Source organism: Octopus bimaculoides, chromosome 6, assembly GCF_001194135.2.
Source record: "Octopus bimaculoides isolate UCB-OBI-ISO-001 chromosome 6, ASM119413v2, whole genome shotgun sequence".
Lineage (NCBI taxonomy): Eukaryota > Metazoa > Mollusca > Cephalopoda > Octopoda > Octopodidae > Octopus > Octopus bimaculoides.
Window position 1 is genome coordinate 109533255 of NC_068986.1, and position 12968 is coordinate 109546222.

Genomic DNA, 12968 nt, shown 5'->3' on the forward strand with positions numbered 1-12968 from the left:
GCTCCTTAAAGCTATCATAACTGCGTTCCACCCATGCTACTACTGGTGATATCATCAAATTTTGAATTTATCCACAGATGATATGAACAGTAGTGACATCTAACTTCAAATCTCAGTGTTTGAATATTTCATTTATATATATATATATACAATCGATGGTGGTGTGTTTACGTCCCCGTAACTTAGCGGTTCGGCAAAAGAGACTGATAGAATAAGTACTACACTTACAAAGAATAAGTCCTGGGTTCGATTTACTCGACTAAAGGTGGTGCTCCAGCATGGCCACAGTCAAATGACTGAAACAAGTAAAAGAGTAAGCACTCTTGGCATTCTACCTGTTGGGCAGTGTGGTTGGTGGAAATTCTTGTATGACGTTCTATAGAGGGTTATGGCAGGCAAGAGCAATGTTTTAAGGGAGAACTCTGAGTATCGATGAAAATCAATTAGCTGGGCTGTTTGAGAGGATTTTCAGGCTGACGACCATGGATCATTTCCCAAAATCCTTAGCCTGGCAGTGCTATAGGTGGGAGGCATTACCAGTTGAAGATGAACTATACAGGTATGGAAATGCCATCAGCAGAACCTACCTGAGAGGAATGTCGAGTGATGAAACGAGCTGGCAGAAACGTTAGAGCGCCGGGCAAAATGCTTAGCGGTATTTCATCTGCCGTTACGTTCTGAGTTCAAATTCCGCCGAGGTCGACTTTGCCTTTCATCCTTTTGGGGTCGATAAATTAAGTACCAGTTATGCACTGGGGGTCGATGTAATCGACTTAATCCATTTGTCTGTCCTTGTTTGTCCCCTCTATGTTTAGCCCCTTGTGGGCAATAAAGAAATGAGAAACGGTTCTGTTCACTTGTCCAGTGCCTGAGTGTTACTGACTTGTGGAGTTATGTTGAACCCCTACTGTCATATATAAGATGGATAGGGCTATCAGCTGAGTCCATTGTGGAGATTAGCTTGCCACCTTTTTTTGATGGGGAAGGACAGTGGCGTTAGCGAAGGAGGTTGTGTAGTGGACCAGATAGAAAGGGCTGTAGAAATATACATTCCTCTTTGGCCAAGCTCTCACTAACTTTTTCAAGTTTCACTTGAAAAGGTAAGTGAGGGTTGAGAAGAAATTGCTGCTTTTAGGAATTTAGTTGAAAGGTGGACAAACGTGATGGACATGGTTAGAGTGAATGAGCCTACTCTGAGCATACGAGGAAAGACAACAGGGAGAAGATACATGCCTTAGTGGTCAGGGTGGTTTTGATTTTGTGGGGTTTCCATTAGCCTTCAGAAGTCTCCCCGTTTGGAGGAAATTTATTGGTACAGTTCTTCTCTTTGTACACACTCCCTCATATAATTCTATGCTATATTGTCCAGTGTTTCTGTGAAGTCTGTTGTTAATAAGAAAAGTATTGTTGTTGCTATTATTATTATTATTATTATTAAGGCAGTGAGCTGTCAGAATCTGGGTAAAATGCTTAGTGGCATTTTGTCTGTCTTTACATTCTGAGTTCAAATTCTGCTGAGGTCAACTTTGCCTTTCATCCTTTTGGAGTTGATAAAATAAGTACCAGTTGCATACTGGGGTAATTGACTTAATCGCTCCCTAAAATTGCTGGCCTTGTCCCAGAATTTGAAACCATTATATTATTAATATTGTTATCATTATTATTATTGTTACTCTGAACGCATAAGCAAAAGCTGGGTATTGTAATCATTCATCTTTTGTCTGTTTGTCTGTGTGTTTGCAAAATTACTGGAAAATGGCTGAACAGATTTTCACCAAATTTGGCAGAAACACTCATTGGGTGAGTGGCTCAAAATGATGAAAATTTGGTTTGATTATCTTCAAACATGCATAAATACATACGCAGATATGCATGTATCTATGTATGTATGTGTGTGTGTGTGTGTGTGTACAGTGATGGATTCGAGGATTTCATTTATTTTTAAGTTGATTTAAACATCACCATTTATACTCTGGTGAAATTTAAAAAAAAATTAATTCAGTTCAATTAATTCAATTCAATTAAAAAGCATGGGTAAGCAACTCATTGTAAACCACACTATAACTTGCAAAATAAATTTATCTGTGTGCAGGATATGCATCACCCTTCCAATGCCTATTGTTTTTTTCTGTTATCATTATTATTATTAATTTCCAGTTTTCCTGGAGGAATGATGGACAGAAGTGATGCTGATTTAACTGTCACAGCTCTTAGAGAAACACATGAAGAAATTGGCCTTGATCCAAAACTGATTGATGTCTGGGGTACCATGCATCCCCTTCCAAACAAGGTATATTAATTTTCACTGAAATAATTTTCCTACTTTTTTTTTTTCTTGAGTAATTTAAATATAGCTTATAATTATGGATTTAGTTGAGTATGTGCATAAATTATTCTGAAATTAGACTCGTTTCCTTATCATTTGATTCATGTGTATCTTTCAACTTCTGAAAATTTTCCATTTTGTTTTTCTGTCTTACTTCTTGCCACGTAACAACAGCAATAATAATAATTCTTTCTACAATAGGCACAAGGCCTGAAATTTTGTGGGTGGAGACTAGTCAATTACATTGACTCCAGTGTTTCACTGGTACTTAATTTATTGACCCTGAAAGGATGAAAGCAAAGTCGACCTCAGCGGAATTTGAACTCAGAACGTGCAGGCAGACAAAATGCCACTAAGCATTTTGCCCAGAATGCTAATGATTCTGCCAGCTTGACACCTTAACAATAATAATAATAATAATAATAATAATAATAATAATAATAATAATAATAAAATGCCCTGATGCAGTACCAAGCAATGGCTCTCATGGCTTCTGATCTTAACTGATTGGAAGTGTTATCATGTACATGTTTTGTCTCTATGAATCCACAAAACAGCATTTATACAGTCGTCCTCTAGAAATAGCAGCGAAATCCCCCTCAAAAATACCATACAATTTTGTAATATGAAAGAGACATTGGACATTATAGTCCTAGATAATTTGTGACTGTTGGGATGAGATGATCGAAGGTTGCATAAGTCTACTCTGTTAGCTGTGACCTGGGGCTTAACAACAACAACAACAGTGGTGAGTGTTGTCTAAAGAAATCTCTTTTAATTTGAACCACATAAAATACTGAAAGTTAACCCCCAACAGCATTATTCCCTCTTTTAGTTCTCTTTTTTGGGGGAACAAGTTTGGGTGCTACTTCGGCATGTGATCTACAATTTAAAGGGAGATTACTTTAGGTTACTTTTTAACTGGCTTTTCAATTTCTAAAAACCTAAAGATGTTATTCTTTTATTTGTTTGTCATTTGACTGCAGCCATGTGAATTATTCACAAACGAGAAACCCGCGAGCGAGCGCGGAGAGCACGTGCGACTGGGTCGACCAAGCTGCGTGAGCGACAGAATTTATTTTTTAAAAAATTTAGAAATTGAGAAGTAAACTAAAATGTAACGTAATCTCCCCTTGAATTGTAGATCGCACGCCAAAGTAGAACCCAAGTTTGGTTAAGATTCCAGACGAAGTTCTCTGGAAATCGCTCGGTAGCTGGTATTGAATGTAAGGGAGATAATTGCGTTCGTATAGGTAATATGCTAATTCGATGATTTATGTCCCTTTACGTAAAGAAATACTTTCTGTTACCGATTTATATTTTCAACTTAACTTATATCGATTATTCACAAACTCAAAAACCTTTGCGTATTTTCTTTGTTGTAAACATTCACTATTTTAAAACTGAAGTTTTTTCTAATAATAATTTGTTCTGTTTTGTTGGGGTTTCCATAGAACTAAGAGTTAGCATAAACAATGGAATGACCATCATCATCATCATTTAACGTCCGTTTTCCACGCTGGCATGGGTTACACTGGAACTGGTAAGTTGGAGAACTGCACCAGGATTCAGCCTTATTTTGGTTTGGTTTATGTCCATATGTTCATCTGTCTCTTAGAATCGTATAAAATTCCATTATTTGGGCATATTGTTTTGACTCGTTTCCATGTGTGTGAGTCAACTGAGAAGGATAGAGTCAGGAAGGACATCCAATCGTAAAACACTGCCTTGTTCAGTCTTTGTCAGCATAAAGACCTAGAACTGGGTCTAGCGAGAACCCTAGAATTCATAAGGATGGACCTTAACCCAATTTCCATGGCATCTAAGTGACTGAGATTACAACACTACCCCTACTGATCCTGTCACAGGATCAGTTTCTTTGCTCAAGAACTCATTTACAGTTGGATGGATTGCAGCCACGGGAAATGAAGTGTTTTTGCTCAATAATACAACACACTGCCTAATCTGGGAATTGAAACCAATACCTTGAAGTTGTGAATGCAACACACTCATCAAAGTATAAAAGATTGTGGGATGATGATGATGATGATGATGACAGTGATGATGATATTCAGCACCATGCAAAAAGCACTGATGCTGAAGCCACGTTAAAAGCACCCAGTACACACTCTTGGAGTGGTTGGCATTAGGAAGGGCATCCAGCCATAGATGCCATGCCAAAACAAGCAATGGAGCCTGGTGCAGCTCCCCAAGTTTTACAGTTCTGGTCATACCATCCAATCCATGCCAGCAGAGACAACAGACGTTAAATGAGGATGATGATGTCTTTACTATTACCATTTATCATATTATGCAGTAAAAACTTGTACTTATTCCATTTAATATCTTTCGAATGCTATTCTATTCATTCAACACAAATTTTGTGACACAATTCTATATTTCTGAGATGAGGAATTTGTAATATGTGAAATTTTAAGACTTGTAAACCTCCATTGATGTCTTATGTTAGCTCTGTACGATTCCAACTAATGTAAATGTGTACATAACATAAATTCCTCATTGCAAATATATAGAATTGTTTCATCCAATCAGTACAGAACCAACACAAGACGTCGATGGACGTTTATAAGCCTTAAAAATTCATTCTGACACTGCCTATGGGCATTCTGTTGTGGATAAAGGTGCTAGTTAATGCAATGCAATCACCTAGAAGTTCTGAGTTCAATTTCAAGCCAGGCACTAAGGTGAACCTCTTTGATTAATGTAAATAGTGTCAATAAATTTTGTGATGCTAATGTATTATTCATGAATTAAGTGAAGTGAAATAAATCTCAGTAGAAATAGGACTTGGTTATGGATTTCCTACTCAAGGAGCTTATGTCTCATTTTATGGTGTTTGCTGACCGTTTTGTAACTTTGTTTTCTATAATTCACATTTGCCACTCATTTCTTTTCCATTCCCATCACACTTCATCAAAAAGATCATCTCACAGAGATGATATTTGGTTTCTCAAAATTTCTCAATCAATTTTTATTTGCTCTGAAATGCTATTTAGAAATGAACACCAAATTTAATTTTTTTCTACTCAGAACACTGCTTATTTCCAGAAACACAAATCCATTCATGATATCATTAAAAATGTCCTAATTTATTACTTTTATGTTTTGAATAATAGGCTGCTTCAAGAGAAGTCACACCAGTTGTCGGATTTTGTGGAGAAATCGATTTGAACTCTCTTCACATAAATCCAAATGAAGTAAGCCACTTTAAATAAATTTTTTGTATTCTCTTTAACTTGATTGTATTTCTTAGAATATTGTCTTTGCTAAGGTCAGGCAGTTTCTATATTTTGATTCGTTCCTGCCATTCTCCATCTTTTACTGTAATCAATATAAAAAATAATTAAAAAAAAAAAAATTTATTAGAAAATAGTTAAAATTGTTGAAAAATAACTTACTGAAAAATACACATTTTTAAATGAAATTTGTGGAGATAGATTTTGCAAGGGAGTGATACTATGATTATTTTGGTGAAATTTAGGAAAATAGTATATATTTAATGCACATATACAAATGAGACGAAATTCGTTTTAATCTTAAGGTTATAAAAATTTTTCTTTTGGAAATTAACATTAATTTCATCATTTTGTATAAGTACTTAGATAAAAGTTAATTATAATTATTGCATGTATGTCATCATTATCATCGTCATTGTTTAACGTCCGTTTTCCATACTGGCATGGGTTGGATGGTTTCACTGGGGTCAGGCAAACCAGGAGGCCACAACAGGCTCCAATCTGATCTGGCAATGTTTCTACAGCTGGATGTCCTTCCTAACACCAACCACTACAAGAGTGTAGTCGGTGGTTTTTACGTGCCACCAGCACAGGAGCCATATGGGCAAGGGGGTTGCATCAACCACATTCAAATGGTGCATTTTATGTGCCACCGGCACGGGAGCCAGTCAAGCGGCGATGGCATCGACTACGTTCGGATGATGCTTTTTACATGCCACCGACACAGGAGCCAGTTGAGGTGAGGGGGCTGGCATTGACCACGTTCAGATGGTGCTTTTTACATACCACCGGCACGGGGAGTCAGTCAGGCATGGCACTGGCAACGAGTGACACATGAATGGTGCTTATTGCGTGCCACCAGTATGGGAGCCAGTCAGGCAGCACTAGCATCAGCTATAACTACAATTTCCGTTTGATTTGACTTGATATTACCCATGCTGATAAAATAATACAAAGTTACCCATCATATGATAGGTAACACATTAGTGTTGATAGGAAAAACCACTGAATCATTATTTTTCAAAAAAATCTGTAACTTTTAATAAAAAAAAAGAATCCAAAGATCTTTTATTATGGTGTCTTTTTTTCTTCTTCTTCTTCTTCAGGTAGAAAAGGTGTTCTTCACAACAATCAAAGATTTGTGTAACCCTGACAACCAGCGAATGACCCAATCAAGAGCTGGTAATGGTTACACATTACCAGTTTATTTATCTAGTTCTCGAATTTGGGGATTAACAGCTGTGATTGTCCATCAGTTTCTAACCGTCCTAGCACCACATTTATATAATTTTAAAATTAAACATCAAAGATCAATACAAAAAATAAAATAACATGATTAGCCATACTTATTAACGTGTATCAATCGATTTCTAGGCTATGAACTTTTCAGGGAAGATAACTTTGATATTTAATTTTTTAAAGTTCATTTCTGTGGAGTTTAATGAGTGACTCAACCATTTTTTTTTACCAATGGACCCTTTTGATCCTTATTCAACTCTACTGGACCTTAATAACCGTTTGATGTATATATTAAAAAAAAATTTACTGTATTTTTATAATTGAATTGTATAAAAAAAAATAATTTTGTGTTTTGTAGAAGTATCACCAGTGCGTTGCACATAAATGTTAAAATCTTACGTGGACCCTTAAGGATCATAGAGACCTTAATTGAGTGCCTCTGAGTTTGATGAATGAGTTTAGTAAATCTGAAAATTGAATTATCTACATTAAGGGTGTCTATGACCTGTTTCTATGACGAGTAACAAGATAGGGAGCTGGTCTGGAAACTTTCAACAGATTTGGGAGCAGTTTTCCCCTCTAAAGCATCTTTTTCCTTGGTTTTGGTAGTAAATTCTACACACACATACTCACACATCAGTTCTTGCAGTAACTATGTACTGTTGTTTCACATCAGATCGGCCCTATGATTAAAGAATTCCAACCATGACCATCCTGTATTTTATTATTTATTTTTAAGACAAACATTTTGTAGAACTACATTGTCTCCAAGGAGCCAGTACCCCCCCCCCCTTTTTTTTTCATGAAAGTTTGGTGTGATTTTATGTGAGACATTGGAAAATGTGGTGCTGGATACACTTTGCCAGAAAAACAAAACAGAGGCAGATTGGTCATGGCTGGAATGTCTTTGATTATAGGTGTGTTCAATCAGGACTGACCTGGAGTTAAACAACATCATCCTAAGTTCTTTTTTTTTTTTTTCCGATTTATTTTGTTTTGTTTGTGGATCACTGAATTAATTCCTTGAATGAAAATCTGGTAAATTTGCAGGGATTTCGCTCCACCATTATTTACTTAGAACGCTTTTGTCAGAAACCACCAAAAACAATCATCATCATCATCGTTTAACGTCCACTTTCCATGCTAGCATGGGTTGGACGATTTGACTGAGGACTGGTGAAACCAGATGGCGACACCAGGCTCCAATCTGATCTGGCAGAGTTTCTACAGCTGGATGCCCTTCCTAACGCCAACCACTTTGAGAGTGTAGTGGGTGCTTTTACGTGCCACCGGCACGAAGGCCGGTCAGGCGGTACTGGCAACAGCCACGCTCATAATATTAGAATTGAAATCAATGAAATCAAGACGAAAATATGAGTAAATCTTTCCAATATCATCAATAGTTTTGATCACACCTTCATACAGAGACACAAAACAAAGGTAATTTTAGCTGGAGTTTCGTTGGTATCTTGGTTCAGCTCTTGTCAAGCAAACAGATGACCAAAGGCAATCCGTTAGTGACCCCCCACTCCCTTTTGTTTTTTTATATAAACATCAGTTCAATGTCTCTTTCTAGAGGAGGCTCTATGCTTTACCTGCTAAAAACAGCAGGCAAATCTCCCTAAAAATCACTCTAGGTCAGGCTTGATCAGGACCTATGATCAAAAAGTATTTCAAATAGTGACAATCTCATCTTTTTGTATATCATTATTATTTGGTAATAATGACAGCCCTGCACTTTGAAACAGGCAGCTTGAGATTAATTAACTCAATACTCGTCAACCTGAACACAAAGTATAACACAATGGCTGTCCATGGAGTGATTTTGAAAACATGTCATGACCAAATGGCTTCAAATTTAAAAACAAAGTTATGAAAATAAAAACCCAAACAGGGCCTCACATATATATTTGATATTTTAATGATACAGATATAGAAAATAACATATTTCATCAAAAGTCATTGAAACAATTGTTGTTGGTGTGGAAAAGTCATTCAAACTCAACAGATTGTCTTTTTTTTTTTTTTTTTTTTACATATATATATATATTTTCTTTTGTTATTTTTATAAATGTTCCGATTAAAGAATGTAGATCATCTCATTTTATAAAAGAAGAAACAAAGCAAGCTCGACATGTGTCTGTTTCTACTTACACCATATTTTTCCTGTCGTGTTTCAACATAAGATGGCCATAGGCATGTACACACAAATATATATTTCAATATTTTCATTGAAATAAAACTTGAAAATAAATTACAGAATGGATATTAAAAGTTTCTGTCTGTTGAAATAGCTGTCTTTATTTTATAAAGAATAAAAATTAAAATCTCATCAACAGTTTTAGATTTGTTTTTTTTTTAGTCATGTCCAAAAAGTAATTCTTTGATTGAAAAAGAATTTGAAAATTGTCACAACTTTGTTTTGGAAAAGATTTTTGAAAATCTTGTATTCATTTGGTCTTTGATGTTTGGTTAACGTGATCGACTGACTGATTTATTGTTGCCATCATTGGTTCATTTTTCTAGTAAAACCATTGTTACGTCTTTGGCAAAGCCATATTACATTCCTTGCCTTAAGGCTGTGTATTTTGTAGGGAGGCATAAGGGCAATTTCAAGTTGACCCTCGTACCTGAGTGGTACTTTATTTCATTGGTCCCCAAAAGAAAGAGAGATAAAGTCAACGAAGGTAGAATTAAAACTGTTACCAAGTTATCATGTGGACTTAACATATTTAAAAAAAAGATTTGCTTTTAATCTGCTTCATGTTACAGAAATAAAAACTGGGAGTAGGGTTCAATCTCTATACAATTCATAGCTTAAAGAAAGGGACCTAAAGGAATATAGGGCGAGTCCTTGTAAAATATTATGAAGTTGGGATCAAAAACTAAGAGTAGGAGAATCTCTGTCCTTCAGTTTTTAGATTAGCTGTGATTGAGCAAACGTGATCAAAGGTATTCTATGACCACCACAAATTAGTGTATCTAAGATTATTTAACCATCAAAAGACAAAGTTGATCCTGGTGATCAGGAATACAATGAACAGAGCTATCTCTACATGGTCACTCAATCTACAAGAAATAGCAGCCAAATTACCCTTAATTCCTGTCCTGTAATATATTAAGTAAAATGATATTTAGAACTAAATTTTAGTAACATTGAATTTATAATACCTGGCTAAAAGACAGGATGGTCATAGTACTACTTAAATCAAGACTGACCATGGGGCCAAACAACAACAAATTAAATACCTCATCACTAACACTTTCTAATTTCTTTTGACTAATTAAGGAAAGATGTTAATTTTTGTAAGGAAGAGTTACAGCTTGTCATATCTATTGATTACATACCTGGTGCCTCTTTCATCAAACCCCCCAAAGGTAAAATAAACCAAGCAGATCTGGAGGCAAGATTTGAACTCAAAATATAGGACATCACAGTTGTGAAATGTTTAAAGCAATTGCATTCTGGTTGTGTCTCTGTACTCCAAGGTCAACTTTGCTTCTCATCTTTTTAGGATCTATGAAATAAAACATCAGCCAGAGATGATAAATTGGTAGAACTGTCTTGTGCAACTGTTCTGGCTCTTTTGATTCCCAAGTTCAAATTCTACCTAAGTGCTTATGGTCAGACCTCACCATAACTGACCAATACACACAGATACAACCAACATATGTGAAATGTGACTGAACTGAGCTGTACAATCAGTTAATCTCTTTGGTCCCTCTACTTCTATAAAACACATTTGCAGGTTTTAAGCTGTTCATATTTAAACTCATCCATCATAATTTAATGTAAAATCCTTTTTAAGTTACATTCCAAATAGGAGCTGAATAAAAAATTTAGCTCTTTTACTAAATTCCTCCAAATTTTTTATTATTTTCAAATAAATAAACCTTTCTATCTGCTTCAAAAAGACAACGAGCAGTTTTGCTGGGATTTGAACTTAGAATGTAACTAAAACAAGACATTTTAATGTGATGCTCTACCAATTCTGCCAACCATCACAAGTATTATTTCCTAAATATCTTACTCTGGTCATTTTATACAATATATAACCTACATTACTTACATTTGATGGCTCACACGTTTCGGCTGATGTATTCTCCAGCCCTCATCAGGTGTCCTGGGGAAATTTCGAACCTGGGTTCTCATTCCTAAGGTATTTTTCCAGTGTTGTTATTATTATTATTATTATTATTATTATTCAGGTCGCTGCCTGGTATCGAACTCGGAATCTTGAGGTTAGTAGCCTGCGCTCTTACCTCAAGATTCCAAGTTCGATTCCAGGCAGTGACCTGAATGATAATGATAACAGCATCAGAAAAATACCTTAGGAATGAGAACCCAGGTTCGAATTTTCCCCAAGACACCTGATGAAGGCTGGAGGGTACATCAGCTGAAACGTGTTAACAACAAACAAGAGGAGGACAAATATCCATCAAATGTAAATAATGTAAATAATTCCTCATCTCTTAAATATATAACCTCTTGATTCAAATCAGTTCTCTTTGACATCCACTAATATTGCTTTAGGAATGAATGCTGCTGTGATGGTGGTGGTGGTGATGAAGATTATCCCTATTATCAAAGGGATGTTCTAACTATGAACATTCTGACATATACAGACATTGTGCATAAAAGGACTTCATTATCTAATGTATCTTCCTTCCCTTTTATAAGATGGTAAGATTAGGTTGCTATTTCTAGCAATTTGAGCAACCACATAACAACCTCCTTATTGATGTTTAGCTTCAGGTCAATCCTGATAGAACAGACTTATGATCAAAGGACATTCCAGGTGAGGCCATGTCATCTTTTATTCAGACATAGTGAGTCTATTCAACTACATTATCTGTGTCCTTCCATGAGGGCAATTTGACTCCTATTTCTTGTGGTCAAGCTTCCAGAAAACATAGTCCCTCGTTAGTTCATTCGTAATTTTCTCATCACTTACAAACAAAGATGTTACTTAAAGAAAGACTAAGATTAAAGTTGCTGTTGGCTGTTGCTCTCTCTCCAGCCGTTTTGTATTCTAAACTAAAATTTAAAGACATTTACCAAATGTCACAGCAGACATCAAAGAAGAATCTCTATCATTGTATTATTTTTTCCCCATCCTAAACAACAAAGCTGGTTTCTGGTTTCTAGAAACTGAAAGAATTCAAACTGAATGTGCATCAGAGTATCTTCCTGCAATCTAAACATATCGGGAAAATGTTCGAAAAGGCTAAGAAAATCAAGGTTTAGATTAACAAGGATTAGCTGGTTAATGTCCGATATAGGATACTCTGGTGGCTGATACTGCAAAAATATTTTCGTTGTGTATATTGTGGACTCTTCTGTTAGAGACGATGGATGAGGGCTCAGCAACATCTTGCTGAACAACCTACAAGCGTTTTGCTTACAGTGTTCAAATGCTTGTGCTGTACCTTAGCTCACTCCCTCCATTCGGTCAGCATTGCCTCTACAAGACAGGTGCACAGGTGTGCCACACACCAGATGTAGAATATAGTGAGAGGAAGCGTTTTTTGCTCAAGAATACAACTGCCTGGTCTGAGAATCAAAACTACTATCTTGTGATTGTGAGTGAGCATAACACCTCAACCATCAGACCACATTATTGTCATGAATGCATGTTAGAAAAACAAGGAAATAAGTTCAAGGACTGATTTGACTAAAACCTTTGAAGGTGGTGCTTCATTTAATGTCACAGTTGAATGACTAAAACCAGCAAGTGTACATACACCATGATTTTACATCCACTTTTCTGTGCTTGCATCTCATGGCTGGACATATTTTCCATGGAAGACTGGAAGCAAACAACACCACTTTTATAATGGTGATGCTCATTTACAACCATCCTGTGATGTCAAGACAAGGATACACACAAACACACATATATGGTGGGCTTTTTTCAGTTTCCATTTGTCAAATTCACTCACAAGGCTTTGGTCAGCCCAAAGCAAAAGAGGAAGACACTTGCCTCTGCAGTGAAAGTGAGCTCAAAACACATGGTTGGGAAGTAAACTTCTGAACTACACAGCCATACCTACACCTATTTTTTCATATATAATCAGACAGAGTGCCAGATGGCAAACAAAACCCTACCAAATGCAAATGACTTCTGGTGTGTGCCCCCCCCCCC

At 36.2% G+C, this 12968-nt stretch overlaps 1 protein-coding gene across 5 annotated transcripts in view; it reads left to right on the forward strand.

Annotated features, from left to right (window-relative positions):
* The window catches only part of LOC106873758 (mitochondrial coenzyme A diphosphatase NUDT8), a 30644-nt gene extending 21560 nt beyond the window's left edge, over positions 1–9084 (forward strand). For all 5 annotated transcript variants that reach the window (XM_052969087.1, XM_052969088.1, XM_014921259.2 and 2 more), the window contains 3 exons: positions 2158–2290; positions 5464–5544; positions 6690–9084. In XM_052969087.1, the coding sequence (XP_052825047.1) occupies positions 2158–2290; positions 5464–5544; positions 6690–6914 (439 nt within the window). In that variant the 3' untranslated portion in view covers positions 6915–9084. The remainder of the gene's footprint in view (positions 1–2157; positions 2291–5463; positions 5545–6689) is intronic.
* The last annotated feature ends 3884 nt before the right edge of the window (positions 9085–12968 follow it).